Raw genomic sequence first — 19,795 nt, forward strand, 5'->3', positions numbered from 1 at the left:
GCCCCCTAGTGGCCGAGTCACGAATAAACATAGTAGTACCGTCCAAATGGCTTCTATTATGATCAATTAATAGTCTTATCAGAACCTTACAAATTAAAAAAAATACAAGACATTTGGAAAAATTGACTTTATTTATAACTTACATTTGTAACAAGTCAAACCAATTCATGAACCATAAGATCAACATTTGTACAATAAGAACCATCATTATGAATATAATGACAATAAAAACATTCAATAAAACTTCCTAACATCTCTAAAATATAAACAGTCATTCAATTCACATGAATTGAAAACTCTTAAATAACTAAAAAATGTGGTGACAACAAAAAAGCCAAAAATTCATTGTGATGTGAATACAAGAGTAAAAAAAAACATTTACAAGGACTTCCATAAATAGTTTTTTGAAAAGGAAACAGTACAATGTAACTAAGTTTTCAATCAAATAACAGTTTTAGAAAGTTAAATTGTACATTGGACGACTTAAAATCAGAATACAGCTCATTTACTGTAAAAAAAATGGATTTGTCGATATCAATCTAACAATAGTAATCATAAACTGGTGTGAAAAAACTGCAAAAAACTGCACTTTGCCTCTCTAAAATTCATCACATGGATAAAAGATTCATTTGGTATCGACACCAAAAACAATCTTAATCCTCATTTATTTCACTTTAGCATTCGTAACACTACTGAAAAATAGAAAAAGATAAAAAAAAAGATTGTTATTGAATAATTTCATGGCACACCAGCCTTCAGAAATGTCTGACCCAATCGAGTCAGTCCTCTCAAGTATTCCTTTCACTTCATATGAAACAGACAAAAAATATATATAAATAGAGCATGACTTCAACAAGATGTGATCTTGACAACTTGGTGTTCAGGAACCAATCACAAGAGAGGAAAAAAGCAGTTTGTCAGCCAGTTCAGAAGTCAAAACACCTCATAATAGCATCCTTGTCGAATTTAAAGGTGAGGAAACTTTTCGATGAAAGGTCAAAGTCTTTTGGGTGGTTCACCTGCTGGCCGTTGACGGTACTGCCTGTAAAAAGACAACTTCATGTTAATATTAAATAGTCAGGAACATTTTTTAAAATGTTTATATGACTTATATATTGTATATAAAAGGAATTTAAGGAAGTATACCTTTCTCAAATCTGTCCAGTAGTCTCCTTGGATGTAGTCGTTTATCTTCCCTCTGTATGAAAACATCAAAATTCAAATTAAAAGCAATCCTGCGCATTTTATAATCCAAATTGCACTTACTGATAATATCTTAATTTGCTGGCTGTTGAATCCATTTTCATTGGATGCTTTCTTGCCTTTTACATGATGATTCTGCAATGACAAAGTCAGGAATTTTCAATGTGGCCTTCAAATAAAGAGAAACAAATCTGCAACTCAAGTCTATTGTCTTTTGTCACCTGATTCGACTCATGCTGGCTGGAGTCCTTCTGCTGCTGCTTGTTTTTGGCGTAACCATCCCCGAGAAACAGCTCGATATCAGTTAACCGCCGGGATTTGGACCTAAACAGAAAATATTGTATCAGATAATGACCAAACACGCCAATTTGTTGGATTTCGACAGTAATGGGACCAGCTGGATTTACCTGGCATTGTCGGGGGTTTTCGCCGGCGTGTTGGCGTCGCTCGCAAAGTCTTCGTCGCTGTCCAAAGGCTCGCCTTTCAGCCGACCGATCCAATCACGAAGCGGTCTGCCAATCAAGTTACAATGACATTTTATAGCGATAGCTAGCTAGCATTGCCTTGCAAAAGTGAGTATTTTTCCCCACTGTAAAATCCAATAATGAAAATTTTACTGGACATTACCTTATAAATGGAATGGCCATGAAAAAGCGATTGGGCGCAAGTCCAAGCTTGGACTTTGGTGTCATGTCGTTTCGATGACACGGTAGTTTCTCAATTGGGAACCATTCGATATTCTAAAAGAGAAGAAGATGATGGATGAAATATGATGGATGGGTGGAGGAAATTTAAACCAGATCCGTACCTTGATTTCCTTTCTGGTTTTGGGATAAAACTTTGTATCCTTGGACACTCCCGGAATAATATAGAGGCGCACCACTTGGTCGGTGATCTTCTGCTCGATGTACTTATCTTTGCAAATGCGATTCTTGATGTCGAAGCCGGTTTCTTCAAGGACCTGCCGGTATACAAAAATAAATTAAATTAATGAATACATAATGAAGAAGCAAAACTGGAGATGACAATTGACTGACCTCACGAACGGCACAATCGTGAGGGGCTTCATCCTCGTTGACTTTCCCTTTGGGAAATCCCCAGCCGGATTTGGCCAGGTAGCCTTGAACTAGCAACACCTGAAGAGAAAAACAATGGCACTATTTGAATGGAAAACTTTATTGTCATTGTACTATAACGCCGCATTTATAATTAAATGAAATGGGTCGTGCTAACTTGAACAATGCTCTGAAAGGCTAACGTAAACAATGCTAGCCGTGAATGCTAATGACCGCTGTAAAAAATGTGGCTATTTTTCTGATATACTACCATGACAAATAAACAGTTTGAGCCAAACTTGCCAATTTGAGACAAAATATAAAGGTCACCTAGTATAGATAAGTGACTTAAGTTAGAAAATAAGTTATTTTGAACCCTTTGTGTGGCAAAAAAAAAGAAAATAAATGTGCAAATGTTGGCATTTGATGAAAACTCACGCTTTCCAACGACTGGTCGAGAATAATGGCTCCATAAGTGGGAACTCCCATCTTGTACTCCTTCCACTGCTCCAGCACTTTTTTGACGTCCTCTCCATGCGGTAACAGGAACGGACAGTGTTGGAAAAGTTGGTCGTTGTCAAGAAAAATCCAAACTAAAACGTTTTTTAACAAATTCATATGTAGTACATGATTTTCTCATCCAGACTGGGAAATGCGAGCGCTATAAAAAATGTTCTCAAAGGATATCAGCCCTTGCAAAGTCCCGGATTCCACAGTGTGGAGCCATGGGTGTATTGGGTATACAGAAGTCCAAGTAAAACCAGTGAGCTAACTCAATCTGGAAGCACACCCGGATGGCATTATCTCTCTCCTCGCTAGGAATGTGCAGGATGAATCGACTATGGAAATACACAAAACACAGATAAAATTAGTAGTTTTGACTTTTCCACGTGGAATGGTAAATGTACTCGACTGTAAATTCATGTAATTACCCCAACACAAAGTGGATTAGATGAACTGGAAGGAAATTTAAACAAAAGCATGGATTTCAAATTTTTTGTGCAATATCTTGAGTTTTACTTAACAAAATAACTACTGTTTTTATGCATCACTTTGATAAGTAAATGTGGTTGCCTCAAACAAAGGAAAAGCAACACAACTTTAAAATAAAGACTTGGCCTACCGAATGATAAAGCATTAAAGGGATGTTTGTATTGTCCATGATCAAAACAATGACTTTATCGTGTAACTAATGAAGTTCTGCGAATTGTTGACAAACAATTAAAGCTCCCAATTACCTGCAGAGGTCGTCCAGTATGCCTGTGGGTATATCTGTTTTTTTTGTTTCCATGTTTGTCGAAAACGTCGAGGCTGTAGCGTAAAATGAGCTAGAACAAAAGCCATAAGCTAACCAAGCTACCTTCGCGTCTCCTCATTTACATCCTTACGCATGAAGAAGTCCTCACAGGACTCTGGAGTCGTTAAAAACATGTAAATATTGCTTCCAAACTTCTCGGACGAGCACCGAGAAGCAAAAAAACAGGAAGTAGGTTATCCAATCAGGAGACAGCGAGAGATTTTTCTTTGAATGTTATTGGTTTGTTGGAATGTCCTGCAAAGCGCAACAGCGCCATCATGTTATCAAGTTTGTTAGGCGTGCACGCAGCAAAATTAAGCTAACGCGAGACTGCTGTTTGTAAGTTTTCCTTTCATTATAATGTGCGTGTGTATATTTTACGACAATAATGTTGTGCTTTATGACACCGAGAATTGTAATGTTGTTTGTAGAGATCATCATTTAAACACGTCAAGTCTAACAATTGCGTATATGGTTTGGATTTTAAATTACTGTCTGAACATGTCCTTTTTTTAACCAGATAAAACTGTCGTAAACCATGGTAAATTTACATGTTTCCTTTATTCACAGTACTTACTGTATTTGGCAATTCAATATCATTGGAGCTCAAAAAAGGAAACTCTTTTTTTAAAAGAGGCGTGGCTCGACAACCTTGCGACCAAATTGCCCTGAGGCATTAACGAAAACATTTTTCTTTTGTTTTAAACTTTCAATGCACCAACTCCAAACATTAAATAAAAGTCGCACATGAAATGCATTAGCTAATTTAAATGCTAATGATAACTAACAAATATAACTAAACCTACTATTTTTTTAACCACAGACTTCCGCCTTTTCAGTCTTTTTATTATTTTTTTTTACAACGCGAGTTCTTGCTTTTTACCTCCCCTTTTGCGAAATAATTCAATTGACTAAAAATAAAATAGCCATAAAAATAATCTATCATTTATAAAATGCGGGTTCTTATCTCCAATCAAAATGTCGTCTTTGTTCTAGTTTACTTTGTGACTTACCGGAAACGGTTGCCAATGTCCTGCCCACCCTTGTTGCATTGCAACTAACGGGAGTGTTCGGTTTCAGGAGTGTCGCAGTTTCCCTATATATCAACCTCCTAATTCATCCTCGATCACTCCAAGGCAGAGGAGCAAAACCATGGCGGTATTCCTTGAAAGATTTGACAAGTTTCTCCGTGAGAAAAATGTCGTGACTGACGTCCTCGCCCAAATCGAAGCCAAAACCGGCATGCGCAGGCTGTACATCGCCCTCGGTGAGTGTTACTGGCATAAGACCGCAGTGGCACTCGTGGCTTTTCTGACGTGGAAAGTGCCGTCAGAGAACGTAACGCTAGCGTGTGGGAATTTTTTTTTTCTCCCAAGCCATTTCTAATTAAAGACGTACTAAATGCGACAAGGACGATATGGTGTATAGTTTATTTGTGTCAAACAGCTGTGCTATCGTCTTCCAGCTCTCGTTGGAATCATCGCGGTGTACTTGGTCTTCGGTTATGGAGCCTCCCTGCTGTGTAACCTCATCGGCTTTCTTTATCCTGCCTATGTATCGTAAGTAAATCGTACGATATACTACTATAATTCCTAATAAAATCCCTGATTTGTGATTTAACGTAGCTATGGCCACATCTATAATTCAGTGCATTAGTGATGACATCATCTAAGATGTTTCTCCATGTGTACATGGAAAAAATAAGGTATTATTAAAGAAAAAGCATATTTACAAGCTGATTCCAAAATATTATGGGTAGATGATGGATTAATTAATTTAAATATTTGTGTAGAAATTGAGAATTGTGATTCTGGGTCATTTGTTGTGGATTTTTGGGTCAAAACTCTATTTTTGGAGCAATCTAGATACATTTTAATTGGAATGTATTTATATCAGGGCATTTTTTAACCATTAATCAACTTTTTTAGTAGGAGTTGCCAGGATTAAATTTAAGTTGTATTTACAATAATACCAACTTGTTTTTCTAGTGCATTAAATTGAACATAGGATTTAGCAATTAAATTTATATTAGTGTTATACTTCAATGCCTCACTCAGCGAATGTGAGTTAGCGATAATCGCAACACACCCTTGAGGCAAACACACAGTAAGACTACTTTTGACAAAGGGGATTATCGAGTTTAGCACTGTTTTGGAAACAAACAAAGAAGACCCTATTAAGTACGGTGTTCAGGTGAGGGACGTCAAAAAAAGCCTAAACATGGAACTGGGCGTGTCACTATTAGTAGGACTTTGTATTTGGGCAATTGGAAAGGTTGCTACACCGCGATAACTAGAGTAAGAGTCAACGTTGTGACATACAAATGACTTGACTAAATAGAAAAAGGAGAAATTGAGGTGGACAGCTATCTTGAGTGTACCTAATTATATTAAAAAGAGCATTTAAATTCCTATTATTTGCATCTTCCACAGCATCAAGGCTATCGAAAGTGCAACCAAAGACGATGACACAAAATGGCTGACTTACTGGGTGGTGTACGGGCTCTTCAGCGTGCTGGAGTCCTTTGCCGACATCTTCCTCTCCTGGTTCCCTTTTTATTACACGGGAAAGGTAATAACCCATCCATCCATTGGGAGATCTTCCTTTTTTTGACTCCGCCTTCTTTGCCAGTGCGGTTTCCTGGTATGGTGCATGGCCCCGACTCCTAGCAACGGCTCGGTGGTCATTTACCACCGCATCGTCCGCCCCTTCTTCCTGAAGAACCAAGGCCAGATCGACGATACGGTCAAGAACATCAGGGATAAAGCGTCAGATGTTGCCGATAAGGTTAAAGACGAAGGTGAGTGAGTCGTACGTTATAGCGCATCAACGTTAGCTTACCTGAATTTGTTGTTGACAGCCAAAAAAGCCACCGCCAACTTCCTTTTCGAGGAGAAGAAGAGCACTTAATTCATCAGGACCGGAACTGGGACTGTTTCCTGCAGCTATCATGGAAAATAATGTTGCCTTGTTGTATTTAATGGATTACCTGTTTGCCGTGTAACGTCAAAGCCATTTTTTCCCCCAAATTTTGGGCTCCTTGTTTGACAAGCCAATAAACTTGGAACTGGAGTTGTTTGGATGTTGTTTTTTGTTGCCATGGCAACCTGAAAGATAGAAGCAGAGTTAGATGGAAATATTTTACACATTTAGGGAATGAAAAGTACCTTGGATGGTGAGAGAAGTCCAATTTTTTTGACCGTTTTTGGGTCAAAAATGCCTTTTTGTCATTAAGGGAACAAATCTGAGGTTTTAATTTATTTTTAGGACTGCCTGAATATGATATTTGTTCCCAAAAATGTCCAATTTTGGTGCTGAAAACAATCAAGTCCGCAATTTCAAGTTGAAATGACTTCCTAAACATACAGTGATTGATTTTAATGGCTTCATAAACAACTATATAAAAACGGTTCATAAAAATCCATGCACTCTCAGTGTAAATTGAATTTGAAATATAGAGGGAAGTTATGTACACCAGTGAACCATAGCAGTGACTTCGTTCTTTCTTTCGTTCCGGCCGGGTGGTTCACCACAAATATAACTTGGCTGCATAGAACATTGACATTATTATTGCCTACATCAAAAATGCCAACAAAAAAAAGAAGTGGAAAAAGATCTACTCTGGTCTTTTGAGACCCCAAACTGGAACAAAATAGCGCTCAAAACAAAACTTTCCCTTTAGCACAGTTACATTCTGAAAGCGATATCGTGAAAAGGACTATGATACAGAAAAAAAAAGAAAAATAAACTCGTCGCAAAACCAAAAAATTGCCTGAGTCGATAAAGAAAAGTCAAATTTCCATAAAACAAAGAAAAGAAAAAAAGCCTGAGGAAAGAGACCACCCATTTTTGCTATTTTACAGAAATGTACAACATGGCGGAAGTGGGAAAATTGAAGAAAAGCCAACGCATTATTTTTTTTTTTACAGCTTAAAATCTGCTCTTAAATAAGCCTCTCGGGAACCACCGAGAAATTCTGCTAATGAGGTACGTCGGGTCGCCATTTTGAGCCCCGCTTCTGGACCTCGGGCGTCGGCTCGGGACGCCACGCCCGCCAAATTGCCGCTTAAATAAAAAGTCAACAAAAATGGCCGACGTCGAGGAGAGTCCAAACGCGGGATCCAGTGTGGTGTGGCGTGTGGAGATTGAGACAGTTCACTCGATCGATTGTTATGTCCAGAGGTAAAAACAAGAGGAAACTTTATATATAAAATTAAAAAAAAACAAAATAACAAAAAGGTGTGCAGCGTCCGACTCTTAAATACAAAAATAGGCTATGATTTTTCTTTTTTTTTTTTGACTTTTTCTCCTCGCTGCTTGTTTAGCGTTCATCTCCGGTCGTGGCGCAGTGCTTTTTACAGCTTCCCTGTAAGGCACCGGGGGGGAAGGGAGGGCGTTATGGTCCGTGGGGTGGGCGGGGTCTACCGTTATGTCTTGCGACCGCTCCAGATTTGCTCCGGCGTGCTCTTGTGATCCGACGAATAGTCGAAGGGAGAACGGTGGCCAAGTGGAGAGCGTGAATCGTACGGGGAACGCTGGTCCCGGGGGGAACGGGGTCCGGGTATGCCGCCGCCGCCACCAGATGACGACCGTTGCTGCTCCGTCTGCCAGTCCTGGTGGTAGCGGTATGATGGGTGCGAGAGGTCCTTGGCGTCCGGTCGTTGATCTCTGCTCGAACGAGAGTCGTCCAGTTTTCTTTGCTTGCCGTCGCTATAATGTCTGCAATGCACAAACATCAATGACAATTGGTGTTACTAGGCAGAAAGAAGGACCAACATTAAGATGTTTCACTCCCTAAGCTTAAACGGCGTTCGAGAACTAATTTTTTGTTCCTTTGGGGTTTGTTGTTTTCGTCCGGGTTGTCCAAGAATGTGGGTTATTCCAAGAAGACATTTGATCAAGCCAGTCGGTCGGCATGTGATTTCATTTACCCGGACATTATCATTAGTTTTTATACAAAGCACAAAGGCAAGCAAACTCGTTATATGCTCAGTTATGTCATTTGGAAAAAGTCAAGTTGCCAAGCCCCGAGGGAACATCTAGTCTAGTGAAAAAGCTAACACAATACCATATTTTCTCAATTCTATACGCTGTATTGGTCGCAAAAAAAGACTCAATGTTGTGAGGAGGCGGAGCTTACCTATCGTGCTTGTCTCGATCCCTGCTGTCGGGTCTGTAGTGGTCTCGGTGGTCTTTGCCGTTGCTAAAAGACGAGTACGGCCGTTTCCGGGACTCCCCGGCGGGCTTCCGGTGGGCCTCGGGGGCGTGTCTCTCCTTGCCGCCGCCGTCGTGGTAACGGGCCGAGGGCGGGTGCCTGTCCGAACTGGAACTGTCTCGACTGCTGTCGTCCTGCTGGGAGTTGTCTCTGGGCCGTTCCGTATCTGAGGTCAAAGGTTGAGGGTGATTCATGGGCCGATTTTCCACGTAAGGGGCGGGGAAAATTACCTGCGTTTTTCAAACCCGTTGCGTTTGAATTCCTGCTGTTCTGCTCCATTGCCTGTTTAAAAAAAACATGACAATACATGTGGTTTCTATAGAATCTCTTTGGCAAAAGAATCGTAATTTTGAATTTCCTGAGAAAATCCCATTGCAGTTTTCCATTTAAAGTGGAAGAGGTTAAATTGATAGATGACTCATCAAAGATTTTTGAGGGGATTAGGCAAGTCATGTGCTGTTTACTAAAATTCTATCTTTGTCCATGTTAGAATGTTTTTATTATTTTTTTTATGATTCTGTATTATTTATTGTGTCTAAAAATAATTATGAAACTAAACAAAATTTAAAGAAAATACAAATAAGGAATATTTGGAATATTTTCATTAAATTCAAAAGAATCAAAGAGGGCGGGGCTTGATTTTAACAGGTACCAATGCACTTAGTTGGTCATCCTTTGAGATGCAAGAGTACATACCTGAGCATTTTCTTGCCTTTTCTTGATGGCATGTTTGTATAATTTATGCAGTTTTCTGGCATCAAATTCAGTGAATTTGGAAACAAATATCCACAGGTTTCTGGAAAACAGACACAAGGTGAGCCACAAGACTATTCCCATTAAACTGTAACATCCCCAACCACAACACTAATAGCAAATGTGTAAGATGGCCGCCATTTTAAAGCCAATTGAAACGCCATCAATGACAGACAATGAGAGGGCGACCAATCCCACAATGTTTTTTTTCCCCCAGAAGGATGTCCGGATTGGATTTTAATTTGTCTGATATCTGAGGGCAAAAATTAGCTGAGAATTTGCTGTCTTTTCAACTCACTTTCTCCATTGTTTGATGAGGTCCGGATTAGAATACTCTTTGAGACACTCTGTAATATGGTCGCCAATCTTGATGAGACACTGCCTGGTGTGCTCCAGCTGCTCCCGCTCCGAAAGTCCCTTCTCCGGGCGGTCCAGCTGCTTGAGTGCGGCTTTAACTGGCCGCATCCGCTCTTTGCACTGCAACGTTCCAAAAAAAAAAAAAAGACACCGACATTGAGCCTTCCATCCTCCACTACTCGGGCTTGAGGTCGGGGAACGAACCACGCTGAAGGTTTTCTGGTCCAGTTCTTCGGATTCCTCCGTTGCCGGAAAGTTTTCTCCGCCTGCCGTGATGTGGACGGCGGGGGCGGCGGCGTCCGGCGTCTTCTTTCGGAGCTCGGTTTTGCTTTCGTTCTGTGGAAAAGCGCAAAAATGGAGTCAAGTGCTGGCTTTCTTCTTCTTGGTTCCTCCTTCAAAATGGAGCTCACGTTTTCCATGTCGTCTTCATGTTTGTGGACGGCTTCCAACGGTTTGACGTCTTTCTTCTCCACTCTGGACTCCTTGGCGTCTTTGGTGTCCCAAAGGTCGTCTTTTTTCTCCTTTTTGATTTCCTTCCTGACGTCGTCGTGATACTCTTTTTCTCCAGATGAAGAGCCGTCGTCCTGCCGGCCATCCTCCTCGTCTTCCTCGTCTTCGTCGTCCTCCTCTTCGTCGTCCTCCTCGTCATCCTCCTCTACTTTCACCGTTTCTCGGCTTCGTCTGCTCGGAGGCTTCGAGGGCGCCTCCTCCTGAAAACAGCAAAGTTAACGTCGACAATTGAACGCGGCGGTCTAATTTCACATTACTTTTTCCTCCTCGGCGTCATCCTCATCGTCCGAGCGTTTGTCCGAGGGGGGGTCCGACGAGGCGCTCTTCATCATCTCGTCCATGGCGGTGGGCTTCACAGTTTCTCTCTTTTTGCTTCTCGGCTTCCTCTTCCGAGAATTGGCCTTCAAAAATAAATAGATCATGAAATAAGGCGCATTCATCCAAAGAATAGACAAAAGGAAATAGTGAAAAGTTGTCCATACTGAGCCTGCTTGTTTCTGAGCTTCTTTTTTGGCCAAGTCCCTGCTCAGCAACTTGATGAGGTAGTCGGCTCTGGTCTGGAGCTGTTTGGCCTGGGGTTTCTTATCGGGGTCATCTGGTAGGAGCTGGAACATATCATTAATTAAGAAAAATCCCAAAATTCCCTCCATGATACAGCCAAAAAAATGATCAAGTGCTCTTATCTACCCTGTCCAGCATCTACAAAGAGACTACTTTTTTTCTGACATTAGGTGCCAAAAGTCACCTTGTGTGTAAGATTGAGGTCCGGGTCCATTTTGATCATCTCCCAGCTGCCATAACCGTACTCGTAGATTCCGATGAGCAAGCTGGAATCGTCCTCTTTCCCCCAATCCAGGTCAAAGTGAGCTGCTTTCGAGTGGAATGGAATCATATACCTGAAAACAAACCGGCACAATTAGAAAAGCGTAGTTCAGGCAATGACTCGGTGACATATATTCACAAAATGGCGGCAATTGACATACTTTTTCCTCTCCTCCGGGTCGGCGGGAATGGCTTTGTGAAGTGGAGCCAGTTCTTCCTCGTGAGAAATAACCAGCTTGGCGTTGACTTGAACGCCAGAGATCCTGAATGTGGGTCCTTTTACTTTGCCTCTTCTGCCTCCTAGTGTCAGAAAACGCATGGTTACACATGAGCTAAAAAAAAATCATGTCAATTTCTTTCATTACCGGAGGCTTTTTCTCCTCCACAAGGGTTTTCTCTCAAAGTTCGTAAACAACCGTTATGAACCGTTTCAGCCAAGCGTTTCAGGTCATGCTCCGATTTGTCCACTAGTTCGGCGTCACGGGCAATAGCGTCCAACCTGTGGTTAAGAAAAAAAATAATAGTAAAAAATTGGACCAGAGCAATAATATGTCATAATTTTTCACTCACCGTTCCAGCGGGCCTCCAAACTTCTTGTAACTTTTGACAAACCTGAGGAAGAATTCCGCTAAATATTAGCAGGCACATGGAAACGGGCCATGGGGGCTACGAATGGAAAGCGGTCATTCACCTTCGGATCTCAGCGTCACTGAATCCCTTGATATTTTCTCTGGGGATTGTCCGAGGCCGACCTCGTTTCTTTGGCCTCTTTCGGTCCGAGTGGGAGTCGCTGTCGGATGCAGAGTATCTCCTGCTCCTGCCTTGTCTTCGGCCTTCGCCAGCGTTAAAGCTTATCTGTTGGAAGGGCAAATATTATGAATGCACTACTCGTACGAGCAAAGACAATTTAGTACAAAATGGAGGGCTTTGTTAATGACCTGTTTGGCACAATTCCTCATACGCGGCAGCATGTAGATCTCCTCCAGCTCCTTCTGTCGCTCCTCCTCCTCCATTCTCCTCCGCTGTTCCTCAGGAATGATGCTATCCCAACTCCGCTGGCTACGTTCAGAGTCCATGTCTATTTCCTCTTCTTCCATCATGCTGAAGTTTGCCACCTGCACGAATCACATTCAGTTTGGGGATGCCAACTTGGAAAGGCATCAATTAGGTACTGGCAACCAGTTAGAAAAAGTATTTCTCACCTTGAACTGGGAGAGCAGTTCTTCTCCCACGGTGGAAGGTCCAGGATCATTCTCTCTGGTCTCGGCTCTTTTTAAAATCTCATCGATATCCATTTCCTAGGAGAAGATCAATTGAATTGAATGCTTTTATTGTTCCAAAATGTTTGACTCCATTTCGAAGGCCAATAATTTGGGAAATGTTCATTGGAACGACTTCAAATTTTCACAGCTTGTGTAGAAATGTTTCAAATTTGTGTGTGTAAAGTTTGGCATTTCTATCTTTTCAGGTTAAGAAACTGGGGGTGGAAATGTCCATTTTCTTTTACCTGGGGCTCCTGTTCTTCGCCCTCTGGCTCTTTAAAAAGCTCCTCAGCGCCAAATTTCAAGATGGCGGACAACTCCTCCTTGTTGAACGGTGCTGAACTGCATTCAAACAATAGGAACAATCTCAGTATTCAGTCACGGGGCGAGATGTTCCCCTAACAGGCGCCTTACCTGGAAGGAGCAGTCCCCGTGTGGAGGACAGTTTTCCCCGTGGTGTCCATCCTCTGAATAACCAGGTGATCCAGCACCATCTTCTTCTTTGCTCTCTCTATGATCTCCTCTTCCACGGAGCCTTTGGTCACCAAACGATAGATGTTGACCTGGGAGAAGAAAAAGATGGCAGATGTTACATTTTACTGGACCAGGCCACCCATTGGCTGTATCCAAAGTGGACAGTTTTGCTCACTTGGCGCTTCTGTCCAATCCTGTGAGCTCTGGCTTGGGCTTGAAGATCATTTTGGGGGTTCCAATCAGAGTCGAAGATAACAACTGTGTCGGCGGAAGCCAGATTGATACCGAGTCCGCCGGCCCGCGTGGACAAGAGGAAACAGAAATCCTGTGGACGCATTTAGGAATTAGACTCCATCCATTCTTTCAAATAATCCATTTATGACTTGGAACTTACCTCTGAACCGTCTGCGTTAAAATGATCCAACGCCTGTTTCCTCATCTCGCCCTTGATAGAGCCATCTAATCGCTAATGGGATGGCCAAAGAAGAAGAGATTTAGTTGATTTAGGTAGCCTAAAGAGACGCATATGCATTTGCATTGTTATAAAATATTTGGAGGCGAAAAGACACCTGAAAGAGGAACTGTCGGCTTTTTAGGTAATCGGCAAGGATATCCAGCATCCGAACCATCTGGGAGAAGATGAGGACTCTGTGGCCTCGCTCTTTCAGACGCACCAAGAGCTTGTCCAGTAACACTAGCTTGCCGCTACTGCGGATAAGTTGCTAAAAGGGGAAAGTATACAAAAAACTAATTAATAAACTGCATATTCTGCAAATTTCTTCTGACATCAACATCTTTATGACCAAATCTAATCTGATACTTAAAGAAATTAGCCATATTGGGCGCCAAAACGGTCTATCGTCAATGGTAGGGACGTCGAAGGAATTAGCAAGCAATATATGTTGCATCTCAAAAAACCTTCCTTATCAATGCAGTTTCACTTGATAGTTAAAAAAAAACCAACCTGTAATGCTTCAGCTCTGTTCAAGAATTCATGATCATCGGGAAGTTTGATCAAATAACAGTGGTTACAGCACTTCTTCAACTCCATCATGATGTTAAGGAAACCTGACGTGCTCCCTTTGGTACCTTTACTCAGAGCTTTGTAGTTTCTGGTCAAGATCCATCTAGAATTGGCGATACAAAGAGGGATTTAGTCAGTGTTTAAAAGTGAAATTGACATTTTTTTTCTATCTTTCCCGTACTTACTTGTAATACTGTTTCTGAATGGCGCTCATTTCTACTCGGAGGATTTGCTCCACTTTGGCAGGGAGAGATTTCTCCACATCTTTCTTGACTCTGCGTAGAAGAAAAGGTTCCAGTTCTTTGTGCAGACTGGTGTAGCCGGAATCCCGTCCTTTACCGTGTTCCTCTTCAAACATCTCCCACGAGTGAAATCTTGGTACAAAATGCCACAAGTCAAGAGCAGAGGTCAGATAGTTGAAAATCGTACTTAAATTCAACAAAGCACAGAAACGAGAGCTTTCGAGGATTGGAGTTCACTTGCAATGGGCTGTTTTTTGGGGGAAAAAACATGGCGTTGCCTACTTTTCTGGCATAATGAAATGCAGGAGGGACCAGAGTTCTTTGAGGGAGTTTTGCAACGGCGTTCCCGTGATTAAGAGCCTGTGATTGGACTTGAACTCGATCATAGTCTTGTAGAGGAGCGAGTCGTCATTCTTCAGTCGATGCGCCTCGTCCACGCCGATGAATGCCCAGTTAACGTTGCCCAAAAAAGACTGCAGAAAAACATGGCTCACCTTTAGTCAGGATTCGATGATCCTCCAAATTCAATGGCTAACAACATTTTTGAAAGAAACAGTACTTAGTTATTAAACTCTGAATATAATTTTGAGAACTGGTTTCAACAGTAAACTCTTGTCACCAAAAGACCGGCGACCAAACGTCCGAGCATCGTTTCTACTCGCCTTGTCCTTCAGAAGAATCTCGTAGGTCGTAAGGAGAATGTTAAATTTCAGCCTCTTGGAATGAACGTGCATCCACTCGTGGGTTCTAATCTGCAAGTGGGGAAAAAGAGAGATTGTATTCTAAAAAAATGGTCTATGACCACATTATTAGTCTTTATTATTGAGGATTTAGCTCACCATATTGCGACTACTTATGTCCCCCAAGTAGACGACAATATTCATTTGAGGCGCCCATAGTTGTATTTCTCTCTGCCACGAAGTTAACGTGGAAAGCGGCACGACCAGCAAGAAAGGCCCAAAGAGTTGGTGCTCATTAAACAAGTAGTTGAGGAAGGAGATGGTCTGGATGGTCTTTCCTAAACCCATTTCATCAGCCAGGATGCAGCTATTGCCTCTAAAAATTCAAGCAGACGAGTAGAAAATCTTTTAGATTTTGTTTTTACAAAAGACTTAGACGCAAGATGGCTCCAGTCTTACTTGCACCACGAGTGGGCCATCCAGTTCAAACTGTCCAACTGGTAGTCTCGCAGTTCTAGTCCATCGCCTCCTATGTAATGCGGTTGCTGCTTCATAGGCACAAACCTCGGTCTTTGTTTCAGGACCTGTAGAAAAGACGTGGCCGTTTCAGTAGACTCAAATGACGGGTTGGGGGTTTCTCCAATGTGTACCTTGCAGTCTCTGGATGGAATGTTCTTGGATTGGTTTCTGCTCATGTAATCGTCAATGCACTTCTGGAACTTCTTGGAAATCAGAGCCCCGTCTTCCCAACTACATTCCGAGTACGGTAATCCCTGCCACTTGCACAGATAATCTGGGTAACCGGCGGCTGACTTCTGGTTAGAGTGACCTAATCAACCCAAAAAATACAGATACTGATGCCATTCTACAGATGCAAATTTGGAATTAAAATTTCTATACTTTCCAGAAAAAGTATGGTGGGAGCTTTAAATTTGACAACATGTAAAGCTTACCAATGATCCTCTCCACAAGTTGGTACTGAGAATGCAGGTCGTTGATGAGTTCTTCCTGACAGTTTAAATACTCGATATCCTCAGGAGAAGCCGCCTTTAACCTAGAAAAACATCACAATATATCTAAGAAAAATGTTCCTAATGCTCTCATTTCAAAAATATTCAAGGAAGATGGGTCTAAATTGCCTTTTCTTACCATTTCTTCTTCTCCTGATCCTTCTTTTTGAAATTGTCCAGTTTCTTCATCCCCCTGACATTCTGCAACTTGAGGGTTTCTTCCGTTTCCCAAGTGTTATGAATGTGGGCCCAGTTTTTCCATTTGATGAGGTACTGGACTTCCCCGGCCTCCTTATTCGAATTGAAGTTGGCGTTTGGGTCTCCATCTGCTTCTACTGCGTATACCGTCGTCACACTCCCGACAGCTGTCAACAGACCAAAACGTTATTCTCATTTATATTTACCATGAGTTTTAATTGATGCAATTCCTACCTCGTTTCCTCCCGATTCTGCTGTCCATCACTCTCTCCAGGGTCTCAAACTCATCTTCCTCAGGTTGTGGAACGTCTTCACCCAGAACTTCCACCAGGTCGTCCGAGTCCGTTTTTAACTCCTCGTCTTCTTTGTAACTGACGTTGACCGTGGCTTGCCGTCGTGGTCCGGCGGAGGCCACCTTCTTGTAGTTGTCCTCGTCATCAGAAGATGAACATTTCTGGCTTTTCTTCTTCTGGGAGCTGCTTTTCTTGCCATTTCGAAAATTCATCCTGCAAAAGATGAAAGTGGACTTGAGACACGCTTTTCCAATTCAACTCATTTGACCTTTAAAAAAAACTGTCCCCATCCAGACTAGATTATGACTTCGATATTAAAAATGCTACATTTTCTGTGAGTTCAATTTTCTGACCCCTATGACCTTTGACCTGATTACCCCTCTCTTTTGTTTTATAATACAAACATCTCCATGAAGAAGCACTTTTCAAAAGGCAACTTTAAAAACAAGCCGTAAGAACTAATCATGACACTTTAAGCTCAAAAGCGGGTTATTTATGGGTATTCTTCAATAACTTGAAATGGAGAGAAAACTGTATCAAGACTAAACAAACCAACTCCCTTATTTTTTTATTTAAAGCACAGAAGATCGGCTTTATCTACCATTTACACGTCAGACTATTCACTTACTTAGTTGGAGGCTTTCTGTTTTTTGCTGCTTGACTGGGCTCATAGTCCGAGTTGGTTTCATTACTATTATTCTCAGCAGATGAGTCTGATCCAGATCCACTTCCCGATCCAGAACCCGATCCGGAGTCAGAGGAGCCTGAATTTCTTCTCCTTTTGGATCCACTTGAAGAGTCCGAGTCGTCGCTACTTGAGGAGTCCTGGAAAACAAATCAAACCAGTAAGGACACGCTCTTAAATATTTGCAGAGCTTAAATCCACTCTCGATGAAAGATAAGGAAGAATTTGTAAAAATGGCACAATACATCGTCAGAGCCACTGTTTGAAGAGCTTGGTCTCTGTTGTTGGTGGTGCTGGAGCTGCTGTTTCCTGAGCATAGCAGATCGTTGGACTGCTAGGATACTTGGGTTAGACTTCCAAAACTGCATTCAGTGGTCAGAAAGAAACAACAAGTGTCAAGAGAGTTGCACTTTGGTCCAGTTAATTTGAAATTAAATGCAACGCAACCTTAGCTAAAAGCGTACCTCAGCGCCATCAATGTTTGACTTATTTGGGGGGTCCATTTTCTCCTTGGATTTTTCTGTCTCGGATTCTGACTGACTGCCAGAGTCCGAGCCACTTCCTGAGTCGCTGCTGCCCGATTGGCTACTGCTGCTTGAGGAACTTGAACTGGAACCTGAACCAGATCCAGAGCCGGATCCAGAACCGGATTCATCATCTGAATTGCTGTTAAAAAGACCACAACACAACATCATACATCCAACTAGAAAGTTCCGGCCATTTTTTGGAGTACACTGATCCGAATTAAATCAAAATTGTACACCCTTGTGAATGGAGGTCGTTTGTACTCAATTTATGGACTGATTGATTGACATACCTTGATTCACCACTGCTGTTGCTGACACTTTCATCCTCACTGCGTCCTGCCATCCTGCAGTCTAGAATGTAGACTTCCCCCACACCACCTCTAATCTGGTGGTAAACGTGGTTAAACTGAAATGAGAGATTAAAATGTACATGATTAAATGCATCATTGCAATGACAAGCTTTCATCACGAAGTCGTTTCACTGCCTTTTCAACATTAACTGCTAAGAACACTGATTTTTATTATTTTACATACCTTGTCAATTTGATTATGTACTTTTATGACCAGTCTTTGTTCTCCACCATGGTTATGTTTTATTCTTAGAGCTGCATTTAGACTGTTCTATATTCATTTAAGGATTTTCTTTGCAGACAGATATGTATTATCTTGTTATAAACCATACCAAAAAACCCTAAATTCTAAATTGCTTTTGTGGGAATAATAGGATGTCAGAATTGTGTTAATACGAATATTTAAAGTTAAAAGAGTCGCTGACAGCAACCATTGGGATGCAGCTTTTAGTGGAGCACTATTAGCCCCTACGGACTGGGGCCTATTAGGCCTGCGCAACGACAGCGTGTTTACGTCTCGACAAAAGCTCTTCGGGGCTTAAAAACATGCAAATTGCTCATTTACGTATATTTAACATGACAAAGACGTGAGCTTCTAGTCGCCCCACTTTCACATTTATTCGAGTTGGCTCGAATCTAGAGAGTCCATCTAGTGAAAGGAACCGTTTCGCAGTGAGCTAACTTGCTAATGCCGGCTAATGCCAGCGTCGGCTATTGGCGGGGGAAGTTGCAGTATGCAAAAAGCTAACGCGCCAGTCACACAGTTCAAATCCGAAGGAAGAAACAACAACCAAAATCAAAAATACACCAATTCTACAAAGGCTGACATTAATTAGCGAGCGGGGTCATGCCAATGTATACTATTTTAAGGTGTCTACATTGAGAATCTTGAGACTCCTAATAGTAAACTTCAATGTACGTGGTTGAAAAAACACACTAATGTTTAACTATATGAGGAATGTTGTCTTATAAAAACAAGGTTTCTAATAGTGTGAGAGCACATTTTTTTCAAGCTACTCATGTAACGTAAATGAAACACGAGGCTAGCATGGAAGCTACAAAAAATGAGCAAACTTTCCGCTTCCTCTGGTGAACTGTCGCAAAGATATTTGTCTTTTAGACACAATGAGCATTCCGGTTATATCTGCAATGGGCAAGCTATCAAATATATTCGCAATTGTGCTCTAAAACATTGTATTTAACAGCACATGTAATTTATTAGAAAGCCCACATTTCCAAATGAGCTAGCCTAACTTCGTCCTCTCCATCTTGTTTTCATCCGCCGCTCACTTCTCGCGGCTTTACCACATCAACATGTTAAGAGCAGGTTCTCGTGCAAAGAAGTTCTTCTTACCTTGTGTTAGTTAGCTTAGCTCCTCCAAATAAAACTGTCGCCAAAGTCCACAGGACGGCTCCAGATTTTCCCTCTTGTGTAGAAACAACAATTGGAGCGATAAGACTATCTTGCTTTAGCTTGGCTAGCTATCTCCCAGTCCGGGAGAGCTGCCTGGAACGAGCCACTTGAGCGGAGCTTTTTTGAAGTGTCGTCTCCTCTCTATCTGCCTTGGGCGAAGAGGTGAGCCCTCTTTGCGCACAACTGTGCGTGCGAGTCCCGTGCCTGGGGGTTAATCAAAGCAGTGTTTAAATTAAAAAACAAAAAAAACAAACACAAAAAAAGAAGCTGGCATTTCATTCCACGGTCTTCCGACAACCGGCCTCCGCCATGACGCCGTTGGGTTCGCTAGCTAGGAAACCCCGGATAGTGACGTAACGACCGGGCTCAAGCACAACATAGAAACAGCGTCTGAAAGTGGAACCACTTGCAAGGACATTGTGTT

At 41.8% G+C, this 19,795-nt stretch overlaps 3 protein-coding genes across 5 annotated transcripts; 1 reads left to right on the forward strand and 2 right to left on the reverse strand.

The window, feature by feature from the left end:
* Window positions 1–112: 112 nt before the first annotated feature.
* Window positions 113–4,840, reverse strand: dcp2 (decapping mRNA 2). Of its 3 annotated transcripts, XM_077736854.1 has the most exons (12): window positions 3,497–3,903; window positions 3,191–3,215; window positions 2,946–3,097; window positions 2,697–2,824; window positions 2,241–2,339; window positions 2,012–2,164; window positions 1,831–1,943; window positions 1,611–1,715; window positions 1,425–1,527; window positions 1,267–1,338; window positions 1,147–1,198; window positions 113–1,042 (listed from the first exon to the last, which is right to left on the reverse strand). In XM_077736854.1, the coding sequence occupies exons 1-12, from the start codon at window positions 3,600–3,602 to the stop codon at window positions 927–929; spliced, it is 1,224 nt and encodes a 407-aa protein (XP_077592980.1). In that variant the 5' UTR covers window positions 3,603–3,903; the 3' UTR covers window positions 113–926. The 3 variants fall into 3 exon arrangements, with proteins under 3 accessions (XP_077592980.1, XP_077592982.1, XP_077592981.1); XM_077736856.1 differs by lacking the exons at window positions 3,191–3,215; window positions 3,497–3,903 and adding an exon at window positions 4,569–4,840; XM_077736855.1 differs by lacking the exon at window positions 3,191–3,215 and having other exon boundaries at window positions 3,497–3,892.
* On the forward strand, window positions 3,744–6,627 carry reep5 (receptor accessory protein 5). The gene is given in 5 exon segments (XM_077736857.1): window positions 3,744–3,894; window positions 4,636–4,822; window positions 5,021–5,114; window positions 5,988–6,355; window positions 6,416–6,627. Coding segments are annotated over 4 exon segments (627 nt in total). The 5' UTR covers window positions 3,744–3,894; window positions 4,636–4,707; the 3' UTR covers window positions 6,466–6,627.
* Window positions 6,628–6,918: 291 nt separating this feature from the next.
* chd1 (chromodomain helicase DNA binding protein 1) lies at window positions 6,919–19,701 on the reverse strand. Its single transcript, XM_077736858.1, has 36 exons — window positions 19,312–19,701; window positions 17,898–18,013; window positions 17,545–17,746; window positions 17,326–17,442; window positions 17,024–17,220; window positions 16,337–16,608; window positions 16,044–16,269; window positions 15,848–15,948; window positions 15,545–15,723; window positions 15,354–15,478; window positions 15,054–15,270; window positions 14,877–14,966; window positions 14,497–14,687; window positions 14,158–14,346; window positions 13,913–14,075; window positions 13,518–13,670; window positions 13,343–13,414; window positions 13,124–13,273; window positions 12,889–13,037; window positions 12,720–12,816; window positions 12,415–12,510; window positions 12,151–12,327; window positions 11,904–12,067; window positions 11,783–11,824; window positions 11,578–11,711; window positions 11,374–11,512; window positions 11,136–11,286; window positions 10,873–10,995; window positions 10,648–10,791; window positions 10,291–10,590; window positions 10,085–10,216; window positions 9,822–10,000; window positions 9,467–9,566; window positions 9,001–9,052; window positions 8,696–8,936; window positions 6,919–8,274 (listed from the first exon to the last, which is right to left on the reverse strand). Exons 2-36 carry the CDS (start codon window positions 17,948–17,950, stop codon window positions 7,983–7,985), a joined length of 5,409 nt encoding a protein of 1,802 aa, XP_077592984.1. The 5' UTR covers window positions 17,951–18,013; window positions 19,312–19,701; the 3' UTR covers window positions 6,919–7,982.
* Between the last annotated feature and the right edge of the window lie 94 nt (window positions 19,702–19,795).

The sequence above is a fragment of the Stigmatopora nigra genome, chromosome 17 (assembly GCF_051989575.1).
Source record: "Stigmatopora nigra isolate UIUO_SnigA chromosome 17, RoL_Snig_1.1, whole genome shotgun sequence".
NCBI classification, from domain to species: Eukaryota; Metazoa; Chordata; class Actinopteri; order Syngnathiformes; family Syngnathidae; genus Stigmatopora; species Stigmatopora nigra.